This window comes from Saimiri boliviensis, chromosome 19 (genome assembly GCF_048565385.1).
Source record: "Saimiri boliviensis isolate mSaiBol1 chromosome 19, mSaiBol1.pri, whole genome shotgun sequence".
Taxonomy (NCBI): domain Eukaryota; kingdom Metazoa; phylum Chordata; class Mammalia; order Primates; family Cebidae; genus Saimiri; species Saimiri boliviensis.
This window is the reverse complement of record NC_133467.1, coordinates 21,710,303-21,727,425: the sequence shown is the minus strand read 5'-3', so window position 1 is coordinate 21,727,425 and position 17,123 is coordinate 21,710,303. Positions and strand designations below refer to the sequence as shown.

Sequence of the window (17,123 nt, the reverse complement as noted above, 5' to 3'; positions counted from 1 at the left end):
TAGTGTTTGTGCCAGTGCCTTGGTTTCCTGTTGCTCAAGGCAGGCATAAGGGCTTTCCAAACCCTTGCAGGTAGTCAACACCAAGAGGATAGTTTAAGTGGTGTCTGTGGCTCCTATTTCCAAATTCCATTAGCAAAATGTTAAAATATTGTATGTAGGGACTTAGTTTTTGAAGGTAAGAGAATACAACATTATCAGGGAAAACATACTGTGGCTGTTTAATAGCAAAAATATAGTAACATTTTTCCACGGGCTTTTAAAATTGTTGCCATATGTCGCATTTCATTTGACCCATACAACTTGGGCCATAGTTAGGATTATCTCAGTTTAGTAGTAAAAGAAACGGATCTGGAGAGAATTTTGCCCATTCATTGGCAGAGCTGATATTCAAAGCAAGGTTCTGTGTTTCTCATTCCAGGACCCATCTCGTTGGCTTACACAGCAAGTATGTGTCGGGCACATGGTTTTCATTTTGTTGGGCCATCAGAAGGAGACGTATCTTTAGAAAGGCTAGATTAGCTGCTCACTTTTCAGAAGAGGGAAACTTTTCTTTAGCACTTTGTTATATTTCAGAGATGTCCATGAAGCAGGAGAGACTTCTAGATAGGAAAATTTGGTTATCAAAATTTTTGGCTTTTGGTGAGAATACATCTATCAGAAGTAGGGCTGGTGAGAGCCATGAAGGGAACTAGTAACCGTGAGTGAATAAGAAGGGGGTTAGATACCGGAATCTATTTATTACTCTTAATGCAAAGTTCTGTTTGCTTAAGAAAAAAATTTAGAGAAAAATGTTAGATGTATGTGGATTTTTAGTCAATGTATAATTATTTGCTATTTATAATGTTGCATATCTTCTATTTTGCTTTGACAATGTTCACAGGGATTATTACTCAATCTACATATATAAATATATGGTCACAAGCATGAATTGAAACAGGTCTCAGCATGAAGATATAAAGTAACTAAACCTTTCTTTTTTCTTCTTCTCTCTGTCCTTTCTTCTTTGCCTTTTTTTCTTGAAGAAAATATTTTATGGACTTATTAAATGGTATTAGCCAAGCAATTCATCATTTTTCCTTGGCATTTTATACATCCTAAAATTTCACTCATGGTCCTCATGGCTCAAACAGATGCCCTCCAGCTCTTTACTCTGGAGTTTTGCTTTTTTTCCCTCCCTCCATTCATTTTAATTCTCAAATTAACCTCTTCCTTTTTTGGTTAAAAATAAAACAAACAAAACAAAGTAGATGCTTTGTTTATTTTGATTACATTTAAAATGACTGTCGGAGTCATCAAACTGCAGTTATTCTAATATAGTGCATGAAGAATATTAAAAGTATATTTAGTTATATGTATTTAAATATATTCCAAACATCATTATAAGGACAGTATTGGTCTTTCTGTTTTCTGAACTCCAGTGTAGTTTATCTTCCCTTCTTTAATGGTTTTTATGAATTGTGTTTTGTTCCCATTAGAGTCCAAATTCCTGGCATCTACCCAGCATGAGTTCATCCTCACAGCATCTCCCTAGCACTTTTAATTTCTCAATGAATTTTTTTGATGAATGAATGATGCTATTTACTTCAGATGGCATTTTCCAAAGCACATACAAATCTGTAATTGCACTATTTTCTGTTGTAGTCATATACACAGATATTCTAAATGAACTTTGGCCCTTGGAATCATTGAGAAGATTCATTAACTTAAGGTTGTTCATTATTATTTCCTCTGTCAGAACATATACTAGCACTCGCCAAATAAATTAGTTGTGGTAGGAGAAATTTTGCTTGATTCTATCTTTTTCACTCTCCATTCCAAATTATCAGTGCAGCTAAACGCTTGGGTTTTGGAGCATTCTCACTGTCCTTTGCCTATTTTATAAGCTGCTGTTTATTGAAATCCCATCTGTGTTGAAGCCCTGTTCTGCCAAACTTTCTAGCATACTCATAGAATGAATGCCACATGCCATTATTGCCCACTGAATTGGTGAGTAACATATCCAGACTCGAGGCCAGTGGTTTTCAAACCTTGATGAGCATCAGACACTTCTGGGAGCTTGCTAAGAGTACAAATGCTGCATGCCTTCCCCTGAATATGATGAATCTGTAGCTTCAGGAGGGGTCCTGCATATCTGTGGTTATAACACTTTCTGGTGGGCCTGGAACCATATTTTGAGAAACACTACCATTGAGTGAAAAGTTTATTTTGAATGGAATTCTGTGATGATTCCTCTAAAAGTTGCACGACATTCTAAGTGTGTTTAAAAACTGTGATATAGGTATGTTTATGAATGTTTGACATTGCAGAATCAGCAATAATTTATGTGGCCTTGCAGGTATAAGTTTATATAGTACTTTCTTTGCTGCAGCTTTATTGGCTTAGTGTGTATTAATCTGCCATTTAATATGTTCTTTATCAAAACCTCCATTTATCAGGAAAAAGAACAAATGGGGTAAGAACAAACAAAACTTAAATTGCAGTGTTTGTTTTCTACTGTTAATTTCTACAGACAAAATATTTATTTTTACTTAATCCCATGTTTTATGTGTTCTTTTTTTTTTTAGACAAGAGACTCACTCTGTTGCACAGGCTGGAGTGCAGTTGTGCAGTCTTGGCTCACTGCAACTCCGCCTCCCAGGCTCAAGTGATCCTCCCACCTCAGCCTTCCGAGTAGCTGGGACTAGAGGCCCACACCACCACACCCACCTGGCTAATTTTTGTATTTTTTTATAGAGCTGGGTTTTGCTATGTTTCTCAGGTTGGTCTTGAAATCCTGGACTCAAGTGATATACCAGCCTCGGCCTCCCAGAGTGCTGGGATTACAGGTGTGGACCACCTGTAATATGCCTGGCCTTATGTGCCCTTTTATTGGAAAAAAAAAAAAAGTCAGTATATTTAGAAAATGCAATCTAATATGCCTTTAGTAATGGTCAGTATATGATGGTGCTAATATTGATCTTGAGGCCAATGAGAGTACTGGGTTTTTTAATCATCAAAAAGAGTTTAAGAATTAATTTCAGTATCAATTTTTTTTAATGCTGATTCTCTGAAAATCAAAAATAATTAATAATACACAGAAAGTAAGTGCAAACTTTTATCAATTTCAGCCCGATGAATGAACAATATAGTCCAATGAAGTCGTTATAACAATGTACATGGATTTCTATATAACATAAAGTCCTCCTCCTTCTTTTTTTTAACTTTGAAAATGCTTCTTTTATTAAGATGGGCCTATCTGCTTTTGGATAATTGATACATTGAAAGGTTGAGAATTAGGAGAATTACTGTGGAAATTGGTTTATAAATGAATAGGTGATCAGAATTCCTTAATGCCTTAATCTATGTTTCTTACTTTTTTAGGGACTTTCTTCCCCGAGGGTCGGGCATTGTAACAAGACGACCTCTTGTGCTGCAGCTTGTTACTTCTAAAGCAGGTAATGAATGAAGATGTTTATCACACGGATGAGCACATCCTGTGGCACCTGTTGCCTTCATAGGTGTTGGGTTGTACCAATAGAAATGTTTTTGTGATCACCCCACTGTGGGCAGCTGCCCACATTTCTCTTCAGGCTGCCTGCTTCATTGCTCTTTTGAATTATTTGATTACATTAAAGGAGATATTTTCATATATATATTTATATTTTATTGCACTTTAGATTCTGGGGTACATGTGCAAAATATGCAGGATTGTTGCATAGGTACATACATGGCAGTGTGGTTTGCTGCCTCCATCCCCCTGTCACCTATTTCTGGCATTTTTCCCCCTGTTATCCCTCCCCAATCTCCATACCCCTCCGCTGTTCCTCCCCTATTCCCCAGCAATAGACCCCAGTGTGTGATGCTCCCTTTCCTGTGTCCATAAGTTCTCATTGTTCAACACCCACCTATGAGTGAGAAAATGCAGTGTTTGTTTTTCTGTTCTTGTGTCAGTTTGCTGATAATGATGGTTTCCAGGTTCATCCATGTCCCTACAAAGGACATGAACTCATTGTTTTTTATGGCTGCGTAGTATTCCGTGGTGTATATGTGCCACATTTTCCTTGTCCAGTCTATCATCAGTGGGCATTTGGGTTGGTTCCAGGTCTCTCCTATTGTAAACAGTGCTGCAATGAACATACGTGTACATGTGTCTTTATAATACAATGATTTATAATGCTTTGGATATATACCCAGTAATGGGATTGCTGGGTCAAATGGGATTTCTTTCTATTTCTAGGTCCCTGAGGAATCACCGCACTGTCTTCCACAATGGTTGAACTAATTTATACCCCCACCAACAGTGTAAAAGTGTTCCTATTTCTTCACATCCTCTCCAGCATCTGTTGTCTCTGGATTTTTTAATGATCGCCATTCTAACTGGCATGAGATGGTAGCTTAATGTGGTTTTGATTTACATTTCTCTAATGACCAGTGATCATGAGCATTTTTTCTTATGTTTGTTGGCCTCATGTATGTCTTCTTTTGATCTGTTCATGTCCTTCACCCACTTTTGAATAGGTTTGTTTTTTTCTTGTATATCTGTTTTTTTTTTAGATTTTGGATATTAGCCCTTTGTCAGATGAGTATATTGCAAAAATGTTTTCCTATTCTGTTGGTTGCTGGTTCACTCTAATGATTGTTTCTTTTGCTGTGCAGAAGCTCTGGAGTTTAATTAGATCCCATTTGTCTATTTTGCCTTTTGTTGCCAATGCTTTTGGTGTTTTAATCATGAAGTCCTTGCCTATGCCTATGTCCTAAATGGTTTTGCCTAGGTTTTCTTCTAGGGTTTTCATGGTGTTAGGTCTTATGTTTAAGTCTTTAATCCATCTGGAGTTAATTTTAGTGTAAGGTGTCAGAAAAGGCTCCAGTTTGTACTTTCTGCACATGGCTAGCCAGTTATTCCAACACCATTTATTAAACAGGGAATCCTTTCCCCATTGCTTGTTTTTGTCAGGTTTGTCAAAGATCAGATGGTTGTAGAGGTGTGGCATTGCCTCTGAGGCCTCTGTTCTGTTCCAATGCTCTATATCTCTGTTTTGGTACCAGTACCATGCTGTTTTGATTACTTTAGCCTTTGTATAGTTTGAAGTCAGGTAGCATGATGCCTCCAGCTTTGTTCTTTTTGCTTAGAATTGTCTTGGCTATGCAGGCTCTCTTCTGGTTCCATATGAAGAGTTTTAGGTGTTTTTTTCCAGTTCTGTGAAGAGGGTCTTTGGTAGCTTGATGGGGATAGTGTTGAATCTATAAATTACTTTGGGCAGTATGGCCATTTTCACAATTTGGTTCTTCCTAACCATGAGCACGGAATGTTTTCCCATCTGTGTCCTTTCTTATTTCTTTGAGCAGTGTTTTGTAGTTCTCCTTGAAGAGGTCCTTTACATCCTTTGTTAGTTGTATTCCTAGGTATTTTATTCTCATTGTAGCAATTGTGAATGGCAGTTCATTCTTGATCCTATTTTCTTTATCCAGTCAACTGTTGGTGGGCTTAGATTGATTCCAAGGTTTTGTTATTGTGAATAGTGCTGCAGTTAACATACAAGTATAGGCATATTTTTGATATAATAATTTCTTTTCCATTGGGTAGGGGTTGAACTAATTTACATTCACACCAATAGTTTGTAAGTGTTCCCTTTTCTTTGCAGCCCTGCCAACATCTGTTGTTTTTTAACTTTTTAATAATAGCTCTATTAGTCTGTTTTTATACTGCTCTAAAGAACTGCCCAAGACTGGGTAATTTATAAAAGAAAGGTTTAATCGACTCACAGTTCAGCATGGCTGGGGAGGCCTCAGGAAAGACACAGTCATGGTGGAAGGCAAAGGGGAAACAAGGCACTTTCTTCACAATGTGGCAGGAAGAAGAAGAGCCAAACAAAGGGGGAGGAGCCCCTTATAAAACTCTCAGATCTCATGAGAACTCACTATCATGAGAACAGCATGGGGGAAGTTGCCCCCCATGATTCAGTTACTTCCACCTGCTCTGTCTCGACACTTGGGGATTTTGAAGATTATGGGGATTATAATTCCAGATGAGATTTGGGTGGGGACACAAAACCTAACCATATCAATAGCCATTCTGACTGGTATGAGATGATATCTCATTGTAGTTTTGATCTGTATTTCTCTGATGATTAATGATGCTAAGCATTTTTTTCTTGGCTGCTTTTATGTCTTCTTTGAGAAGTGTCTGTTCCTGTCCTTTTCTTACTTTTTAATGGGATTATTGTTTTCTTCTTGTTGATTTGTTTTTAAAGTCCATGTAGATTGTGGATATTAGTCCATTATTGGATGCATAGTTTGCAAAAATTTACTCCCATCCTGTAGATTGTCTGTTTACTCTGTTGATAATTTCTTTTCAGTGTATAATGTCTTTAGTTTATTTAAGTCCCATTTGTCTATTTTTGTTTTTGTTGCATTTGCTTTTGGGATCTTAGTGAGAAATTCTTTTTGAAGACTGATGTCTGGAGAAGCTTTTCCTAGGTTTTCTTCTAGAATTTTTATAGTTTGAGGTCTTACATTTAAGTCTTTAATTCATCATGAGTTAATTTTTGTATATGGTGAGAGATAAGGGTCCAGTTATATTCTTCTGCATATGGTTAGGCAGTTTTTCCAGCACCATTTATTGAATAGGATGTTATTTCCTCATTGTTTTTGTTGACTTTGTGGAAGATGATTGGTTGAAAGTATGTGGCTTTACTTTTGAGTTATCTGTTTCTTACATTGATCTATGTGTCTATTTTATACAAGTACCATGATGTTTTGGTTACTATAGACTTGTATAGTTCAGTATAGTGTAGTTTGAAGTTGGGTAATGTGATGCCTCTGGTGTTGTTCTTTTTGCTTAGGATTGCTTTGGCTGTTTGGGCTCTCTTTTGGTTCCCTATGAGTTTTAGCATGTTTTTTTCTAATTCTGTGAAAGATGATGTTGGTAATTTGATAGGAATTGCATAAAATCTGTAGATTCCTTTGGGAAGTATAGTCATTTTTACCATATTGATTATTTCAGTTATAAGCATGGGATGTTTTTCCATTTGTTTGTGCTTTGATCCATTTTGAGTTCATTATTTTATGTAGTAAGTGTCCAACTTCATTTTCTGCCTGTGGATATCCAGTAGTCCCAGCACAATTTGTTGAAAAGACTAGTCTTTCTTCACTGTAGGATCTTGGCACCTTTGTTGAAAATCTGTTAACCATAGATACATACGTTTATTTTTGGACTTAGTTCTATTCGACTGATGTCCTTGTGCCAATAGCATACTCTCTTAATTACCCTTGTTTTGTAGTAAGTTTCAAAATTAGAATTTTGAGTCCTTCTACTTCATTCTTTTTCAGGATTGTTTTGTCTATCCTGGGTCCCTTGAAATTCAATAGGAATTTTAGAATCAGCTTGTTTTATCCCAGGAATGTAAGATTGGTTTAACATCTGAAAATCATATCAGTGGAATGAAAAAAAATCACAGGATTGCCTCAATAGATTCAGAAAAGGTATTTGACAAAATCCAACTTGCAGTCATGATAAAACTCTTAGTAAATAAAGGGGAACTTCCTCAACTTAATACAGGGCATATATGAAAAACACGTAGTAACATCATACTTAATGGTGAAAGACTGGATGCTTTCTGTCTAAAATCAGTAATAATACAAGGATGTCTGCTCTTGTCGCTCCCGTTCAACATTGTACTGTAGGTTCTAACCAGGACAGCTGGAGAAAGAAAGAAAAGCATCTACTTTGGAAAAGAAGATGTAAAATTATCTCTATTTGAAGATGATGTGATCACATCTGTAGAAAAACTTAGAGTCCACTAAAAACTATTAGAACTACTAAACAATGTTAGCAAGATTTGAGGATACAATATCGAGACACAACAATCAGTTGTATTTTTTTAAGTTTTAGGTTTGGGGGTGCACGTGAAGGTTTGTTGCATGGATAAACTTAGTCACAGGGGTTTGTTTTACAGATTATTTCATCACCCAGGTTTTAAGCCCAGTACTCAATGGTTATCATTTCTGTTCCTCTCCTTCTTCCTGCTCTACACCCTCAAGTTGACCCCAGTGTCTATTGTTTCCTTCTTTGTGTTCAAAAGTTATCATCATTTGGCTCCACTTATAAGTGAGAAAATGCAGCATTTGGTTTTCTCTTCCTGAGTTAGTTTGCTAAGGACAATATAGCCTCCAGCTCCCTCTGTGTTCCCACAAGACATTATCTTGTTCGTTTTAAAGGCTGTATAATATTCCATGGTGTATATGTACCACATTTTCTTTATCCAATCTCTCATTGATGGGCATTTAGGTAGATTTCATGTCTTTGCTATTGTGAATAGTGCTGCAGTGAGCATCCACACATGTGTATCTTTATGTTAGAATGATTTATATTCCTCTGGGTATATATCTAGTAGCACAGTTGGTGAGTTGAATAGCAGTTCTGCTTTTAGCTTTTTGAGGAATCATCATATTGCTTTCAACAATGGTTGAACTAACTTACATTCCTATCAACAGTGTGTAAGTGTTCCCTTTTCTCCACATCTTTGCCAGCATTTGTTATTTTTTTTTTTTTACTTTTTGGTAATAGCCATTCTGACTGGTGTGAGGTGGTATCTCATTGATTTGCATTTTTCTAATAATGTTGAGATTTTTTTCAGATGCCTGTTGGGCGCATGTATGTCTTCTTTTGAGAAGTGTCTGTTTATGTCCTTTGCCTACTTTTTAATGGTTTTTTTTTTCTGGTAAATTTGTTTAAGTTCCTTATAGATGCTAGATATTAGACCTTTTTCAGATTCATAGTTTGCAAATATTTTTTCCCATTCTGTAGGTTGTTTGTTTATCCTGTTGATTGTTTCTTTTGCAGAAGCTCTTAAGTTTAATTAGATCACATTTGTCAATTTTTGCTTTTGTTGTGATTGCTTTTGGTGCTTTGTTATGAAGTTTTTTTTTTTTTTGAGATGGAGTTTCACTCTTGTTACCCAGGCTGGAGTGCAATGGCGCGATCTCGGCTCACCGCAACCTCTGCCTCCTGGGTTCAGGCAATTCTCCTGCCTCAGCCTCCTGAGTAGCTGGGATTACAGGCACGTGCCACCATGCCCAGCTAATTTTTTGTATTTTTAGTAGAGATGGGGTTTCACCATGTTGACCAGGATGGTCTCGATCTTTTGACCTCGTGATCCACCCGCCTCGGCCTCCCAAAGTGCTGGGATTACAGGCTTGAGCCACCGTGCCCGGCCTGTTATGAAGTTTTTGCCCATTTGTATGTCCAGGGTAGTATTGCCTAGATTGTCTTCCAGAGTTATTATAGTTTTTGGTTTTTACATTTAAGTCTTTAATCCATCATGAGTTGATTTTTGTATATGGTGTAAGGAAGGGATCTAGCTTCAGTCTTCTGTGTATGGGTAGCCAGTTAACCTAGCACCATTTATTGAAAAAGTAGTCTTTCCCCACTGCTTGTTTTTGTCAGCTTGATCAAAGATCAGATTGTCATAGATGTCTGGCCTTATTTCTGGGCTATTCTGTTTGATTGGTCTGTCTGCCTGTTTTTGTACCAGTACCATGCTGTTTTGGTTACTGTAGACCTATAGCATAGCTTGAAGTTGAATAACATGATGCCTCCAGCTTTGTGTTTTGCTTAGGATTGCCTTGGCTGTTTGGGCTCTTTTTTGGTTCCATTTGAATTTTTAAATTTTTTTTTTTCTTCTAGTTCTGTGAAGAATGTCACTGGTATCTTGATAGAAATAGCATTGAATTTGTAAGTTTCTTTGGGCAGTATGGCCGTTTTAATGATATTGATTCCTCCTATCCATGAGCATGAAATATTTTTCCATTTGTTTATGTCATCTCTGATTTCTTTGAGCAGTGTTTTGTAATTCTCATTGTAGAGATCTTTTGCCTCTCTGATCAGCTGTATTCCTAGGTATTTTATTCTTTTTGTGGCAGTTGTGAATGAGATTGTGTTCCTGATTTGGTTCTTGGCTTGGTGTTGTAGGTGTATAGAAATGCTACTGATTTTTATACATTGATTTTTGTATCCTGAAATGTTGCTGAAGTTGCTTATCAGCTGAAGACTCTTTTAGGCTGAGACCATGGGGTTTTCTAGATATAGAATCATGTCTATATGTTTGACATGGTTTATGCAAACAGGAATAGTTTGACTTCCTTTCTTCCCATTTGGATGCCCTTTCTTTCTTTCTCTTTCCTGATTACTCTCTCTAGGACTTCCAATACTACATTGAACAGGAGTGGTGGACTTCCAGTACTACATTGAACAGGAGTGGTGAGACAGAGCATCATTGTCTTTTGCAGTTTTGAAGAGGACTGCTTCCAGCTTTTGCTCATTTAGTATGATGTTTGTCCTGGATGGCTCTTGTTGTTTTGAGCTATGCTTCTTCAATACCTAGTTTATTGAGAGGTTTTTTTTTTTTGTTTTGTTTTGTTTTTGAGACGGAGTTTTGCTCTTGTTACCCAGGCTGGAGTGCAATGGCGCGATCTTGGCTTACCACAACCTCTGCCTCCTGGGTTCAGGCAATTCTCCTGCCTCAGCCTCCTGAGTAGCTGGGATTACAGGCACGCACCACCATGCCCAGCTGATTTTTTTGTATTTTTAGTAGAGACGGGGTTTTGCCATGTTGACCAGGATGGTCTCGATCTCTTGACCTCGTGATCCACCTGCCTCGGCCTCCCAAAGTGCTGGGATTGCAGGCTTGAGCCACTGCGCCTGGCTATTGAGAGTTTTTAACATGAAAGGGTGTTGAATTTTATTTGCTGCATCTGTTGAGATAATCATGTGTTTTTTGTCTTTAGTTCTGTTTATGTGATGAATCATATTTATTGATTTGTATATGTTAAACAAACCTTATATCCCAGGAAGGAAGCCTACTCGATCATGGTGGATTAGCTTTTTAAGGTGCTGCTGGATTCAGTTTGCAAGTATTTCATTGAGGATTTTTGCAATGATGTTCATCAAGGATATTGGCCTGAATTTTCTTTCTTTTTCTTTTTTTTATTGTGTCTCTGCCATGTTTTGGTATCAGGATGATGCTGCTCTCATAGGATGAGTTAGGGAGGAGTCCCTCCTCCCCAGTTCTTTGGAATCATTTCTGGAGAAATGGTACCAGGCCTTCTTTGTACATTTGGTAGAATTTATCTGTGAATCCATCAAGTGCTGGACATTTTTTGGTTGGTAGGCTGTGTATTATTGAATCAATTTTAGAAGTCATTATTGGTCTGTTCAGAGAATCAGTTTCTTCCTGGTTCAGTCTTGGAAGGGTGTATGTGTCCAGGAATTTACCCATCTTTCCTAGGTTTTCTAGTTTGTGTGCATAGAGGTGTTCATAGTAGTTTCTGCTGGTTATTTTTATTTTTGTGGGGTCAGTGATAACATCCCCTTCACAATTTCTAATTGTGTTTATTTGGATCTCTTTTCTTCTCTATTAGTCTAGCTAGTGGCCTATCTTACTAAGTTTTTGAAAAAAACAGCTCATAGATTTGTTGATCTTTTGAATGGCCTTTCATGTCTTTATTTCCTTTAGTTCAGCTCTGATTTTGGTTATTTCTTATCTTTTGCTAGCTTCAGGGTTGATTTGTTCTTGCTTCTCTAATTCTTTTGGGTTGTGATGTTAGGTTGTTAATTAGAGATCTTCCTAGCTTTTTGGTATGAGCATTTAGTGATAAGAATTTCCCTCTTAACACTTCCTTAGCTGTGTCCCAGAGATTCTGGTATGTTGTATCTTTGTGCTCATTAGTTTCAACAAACTTCTTGATCTCTGTCTTACTTTGATTGTTTACTCAAAAGTAATTTAAGAGCATGTTGTTTAATTTCCATGTAATTGCTTGGTTTTGAGTGATTTTCTTAGTCTTGACTTCTATTTTTATTACCCTATGGTCTGAAAGTGGGTTTGGTATAATTTTTGTTCTTTTGCATTTGCTGAGGATTGTTTTATGTCTAAATATGTGGTTGATTTTAGAGTAATTGCCATGTGGCAATAAGAAGAATGTATATTCTGTTGTTTTTTGGTGGAGAGTTCTACAGAGGCCTATCAGATCCATTTGGTCCAGTGTTGAGTTCAGGTCTTGAATATCTTTGCTAATTGTCTGCCTCAGTGATCTGTCTAATACGTCAGTGGAGTGTTGTAGTCTCCCACTGTTATTGTGTAGGAGTCTATGTCTCTATATAGGTCTCAATGAACTTCCTTTATGAATCTTGGTGCTCCTATGTTGGGTGCATGTATATTTAGGACCGTTGAATCTTCTTGTTGAATTGAACCCTTTACCATTATGTAATGCCCTTCTTTTTCTTTTTATGATCTTTTTTGGTTTGAAGTCTGTTTTGTCTGAAATTAGGATTGCAATCCCTGCTTTCATCTGTTCAATTTGCTGGGTAGATTTTGCTCCATCCCTTTATTTTGAGTTTATGGGTATCATTACATGTGAGATGGGTTTCTTGAAGACAGCATACCATTGGGTCTTGTTTTTTTATCCAACTTTTTACTCTGTGCTTTTTAAGTGAAGCATTTGGACCATCTACATTCAAAGTTAGTATTGATATGTATGATATGATCCTGCCATTGTGCTGTTAGCTGGTTATTATGTTGGCTTGTTTGTGTGGTTGCTTTATGGTGGCACTAGTTTGTATTTAAGTATGCTTTTGTGTTAGCTAGTAGCCATCTTTCCTTTCTATATTTAGTGCTCCTTTCAAGATATCTTGTAAAGCAGGTCTGGTGGTAATGAACTTTCTCAACATTTCCTTATCTGAAAAGGATCTTATTTCTCCTTCACTTAGGAAGGTTAGTTTGGCTAAATATGAAATTCTTGGTTGAAGATTTTTTTCTTCAAGAATGTTGAATATAGGCCTCTAATCTCTGCTGGCTGGAAGAATTTCAGCTGAGAGGTCTGCTGTTAACCTGATGAAGTTCCATTTGTAGGTGACCTGCCCTTTCTCTCTAGCTGCCTTTAATATTCTTTCTTTCAACTTTGGAAAATATGATGATTATGTGTCTTGGGGATGATATTCTTGTATAGAATCTTGCAAGAGTTCTCTATATTTTCTGAATTTATCTGTTGGCTTCTCTAGCATGGTTGGGGAAATTTTCATGGCTGATATCCTGAAATATGTTTTCCAAGTTGTTTGCTTTTTCCCCTCCCTTTCAGGGATGCCAATTACCCTTTCATAGATTTGACCTTTTTACATAATCTCATACTTTTCAGAGGTTTTGTTCATTCTTTTCTATGCTTTTTTCTTTAGTTTTGTCTGGCTGTCTTATTTCAGAAAGCCAGCCTTCAAGTTTGTGATTCTTTTCTCAGCTTATTCTGCTGTTAATACTTGTAATTGCATTGTGAAATTCTTGTATTATGTTATTCAGCTCTGTCAGATTTGTTAGGTTCTTTTTATACTGGCTCCTTTAGCTTCTATATTGCTTTATTGTAATTCTTAGTTTCCTTGGATTGGGTTTTGCCATCCTCCTGAATCTCAGAGATTTTTGTTCCTGTCCATATGCCGAACTCTGTTTCTGTCATTTCAGCCAGCTTAGCCTGCTTACGAACTCTTGTTGGAGAACTGGTGGGATCATTTGGAGGACATATAATAGTCTGGCCATTTGAGTTACTGGAGTTCTTGCTTTGTTTTTTTCTCATTTCTGCATGTGGGCATTCCTTTAACTGCAGTGTAGATTGAGTACAGCTGATAGACTTATTTTATGGATGTTTTCACCAAGCCAAAGCTTTGTGGAGGGTCTTTTTATTTGAAGTGGATTTCTTATCTGTGGTTTCAGAGTAGGGTGTGTTAGTGAGGTATTTTTGGTGTTGAAGCTTTGGGGTGTGATCCAGTAGGTGGCACTTACACTTATTAAGAGTAGACTCTTACTCAGTTGTGTGTCTCCTCTGTTATTTCCTCACAGTTGTAGCTGTGTTTCTTCTCAACACTCTGAAAGTGCGGGTTCCTTTCCCTCTTGATTATTAGCTATAGATTGTGGCTTGGCACTCCTGAGCTGCCCACTGCCACTCTAATGTGATCTCAGTATTTGTGTTTCCTCCTCCACTTGGGGACAGTGGAAGAAGGGACCTTAGTAGTGATTGTGATCAAGGGCCTTTTGCTTGGCTCCTGGGGGCTCCACCCTGGAGAGATGCAGATCAGCAATCACTTAGTGCAATCAGCTCCAGATAGAGGGTGTGTACTATGGGCCCAAGCCAGGGGTTCTCTATCTGGTGATGAGCAGTGGAGGGTATGTGAAACAGCTTTGGGGATCCTCTTAAAAAAGTAGTCTGGCCACATTTTTGTAGAGGAGCCTTGCTGTGCTGAAGGATGACCTTTGCTCTCGGTTGGCATGGACTCTCCAAAGCCTGAAGTCTGGAATGCCTAAGTCACCCAAATAGCAAACATGGCAGCCCACCCCTCCCTCTGGGAGCTCTGTCCCAGTGAGGTTTCAAATCTTTATGGGCTGGAGAACACAGGTGTGGTGGCTACAGGCTCCATTTGGAAGGCTCCATCTGGTGAGGAAGAACAGGATCGGGCACCCACTTAGAAAAGCAATCTGGTCTTGTTTTTTTAGAATAGTTTTGCTGTGCTGGGGGATCCCTTCTGCTCCTGGTCAGTTTGAACTCTCCAAAGTCTGAAGGCTGGAATGGCTAAGTCACCCAAACAGCAAAGATGGTGGCCTGCCCCTCCCCAAGGAGTTCCATCCAGGAAGGTGCAATGCCGTTGCCAGTGGCTGGCTGGAATTCCAAGCCAGCGGGACTTATCCTGTGAGGTGCCATGGATGTGGGGCCTACAGATGGTCACTTCTCAGCTCCCTGGATTCAGCCTCTTTCCTAGGGATATGTATGGGGGGGTCTGACATTCTGCTTTGCCGTAGTTGCAGCTGCTTTTGCTGGGAAGCCTGGAAAGCCTGGATATCTAAGGCTCCTGGTCTCTGCACATGCCTGAGTGGCTGCTCTGCTGAGACTCCACATAGCTCCGTGTGTCAAAGTGAATGCCATCATGGAGTGGGTTCATGAGGGAATCTCCTGAACTGAGGGTTGTAAAGAACTGTGAGAGAAGCATGGACCCCTCCTGGGATCCCTTATTTACTCACCACTTCCCTGGGTGGGGGAGGTTTCCCTGGCTTTGTGTTGTTCTCTGGGTGAGCTGTTTCCCTGTCTTGCTTTTCTCCATTCTCCATGGGTCTTGTTGTTCCCTTGATTAGTCTCAATGCAAGTACCTGGATGTTTTAGTTGAAGGTGCTCTATTTACTTGCCCCTTCTGTTCCTCTCCATGAGAGCCACACGCTCACTGCTTCTAGTCAGCCATCTTGGCCACCTCTCATCAATTGTATTTCTATACATTTGTGATGAATAGTCCAAAAACAAAGTTGAGAAAATAATTCCATTTATAATAGCATCATAAAGAGTATACCAGGCTGGGCACAGTGGCTCACGCCTATAATACCAGCACTTTGGGAGGCTGAGATGGGTGAATCATGAGGTCAGGAGTTCAAGACCAGCCTGTCCAACATAGTGAAACCCCGTCTCTACTAAAAATAAAAAAATGAGCTGGATGTGGCATGCGTCTATAGTCCCAGCTACTTGGGAGACTGAGATGAGAGAATCGGTTGAACCCAGGAGGCGGAGGTTGCAGTGACCCGAGCCCACACCATTGCACTCCAGCCTGGGTGACATGACAGAGTGAGACTCTGTCTAAAAAAAAAAAAAAAAAAAAAAGAGTATACCACTTAGGGGGAGATGTGGTGGCTCAGGCCTGTTGTCCTAGTGCATAAGAAGGCAAGGCCAGGTGTTCGTGACCAGCCTGTGCAACATAGGAAGCCCTCACAAAAAAAAGTTGACCACTTAGGAATAAATTTAACAGAAGAAATGAAAAGCTTATTCTGTGAAAACTATAAATTATTGTTGAAAGAAACTAGAGAATATCTAAATATTTGGAAAAACATTCCATGCTCAATGATTGGAAGATGTAACAGTGTTAAGATGGCAATACCTTAAAAACTGATCTACAAATTCAATGCAATCCCTGTGAGAATCCTAGCTGACATCTGGAGAAATAATATTTTTAACCATTTTTATAGTGTTATAAAATCTGTATAAAGTTTAATTCAAAGGATAGATTCAAGTCCTGCCATTTGAAAAAAGTAAATCATTTCCAAATCTACAATGCAGCAGTCATTGTTTGTGACCCTGTGAACATAAAAGTGATTAAGACAAATTTTCTGTACTTCTGGTTGTTTACATTCTGGATTTGTTATTTCTAATATATAGAAGTTTTGCTCATTATGGTTGTGAAATCTGTACATTTAGATTTTTTAAAAGTAAATATTTAGCACAATGCTCTTCACTTTCATACTTAAAAAATTTTAAGGCCGGGCGCGGTGGCTCAAGCCTGTAATCCCAGCACTTTGGGAGGCCGAGGCAGGTGGATCATGAGGTCAAGAGATTGAGACCATCCTGGTCAACATGGTGAAACCCCGTCTCTACTAAAAATACAAAAAAATTAGCTGGGCATGGTGGTGCGTGCCTGTAATCCCAGCTATTCAGGAGGCTGAGGCAGGAGAATTGCCTGAACCCAGGAGGCGGAGGTTGCGGTAAGCTGAGATCGCACCATTGCACTCCAGCCTGGGTAACAAGAGCGAAACTCCTCCTCAAAAAAAAAAGAAAAATTTTTTTTAAACAGTTCTTTATCTGAAATTTGTTTTCATGTATGCTTAAACAATTTTTTTCTCAGTTTCCCCTTATCTTATATTACAGTGTGGTAACTACTACCATCTATTTCTGAATATCTTTCTGTTTTATTGTAACAATACCACAGTGTTTTACTTTTGTGGGTTTATAATTTGCTTTGACATCTCATCTGGCAGGGCTGTAGTCCTCTCCCATTACTTTTTTTTTTTTTTTTTAATTTAAGGTTCTATTCTATTTGTGTGGAAAAGTCTAGAAAAAGTTTGTAAAGATGAAATTAATGCCACTAGAATTATTTTAAAGCAATAGATTTACTAGGGAATAACTGATACCTTAAAAATATTTATTACTGTTTTCCATCCAAGGAGCATACTGTATCCTTTCCCTTCTCTCCCCTACCCTCCCGTCCCCTCTGTTCCCTCCTTCCCTCCTTCTCTCCCTCCCTCCCTTCCTTCCTTCCTTTCTTTTCTTTCTCTCTCTTTCTTTCTTTCTTTCATCTT

General features: G+C 38.4%; 1 protein-coding gene across 9 annotated transcripts in view; it reads left to right on the top strand.

Moving 5' to 3' along the window:
- DNM3 (dynamin 3) overlaps positions 1 to 17,123 on the top strand; it is a 535,391-nt gene that overhangs the window by 82,338 nt on the left and 435,930 nt on the right. For all 9 annotated transcript variants that reach the window (XM_003925367.3, XM_003925368.3, XM_010336127.3 and 6 more), the window contains exon 2: positions 3,361 to 3,434. In XM_003925367.3, the coding sequence (XP_003925416.1) occupies positions 3,361 to 3,434 (74 nt within the window). The remainder of the gene's footprint in view (positions 1 to 3,360; positions 3,435 to 17,123) is intronic.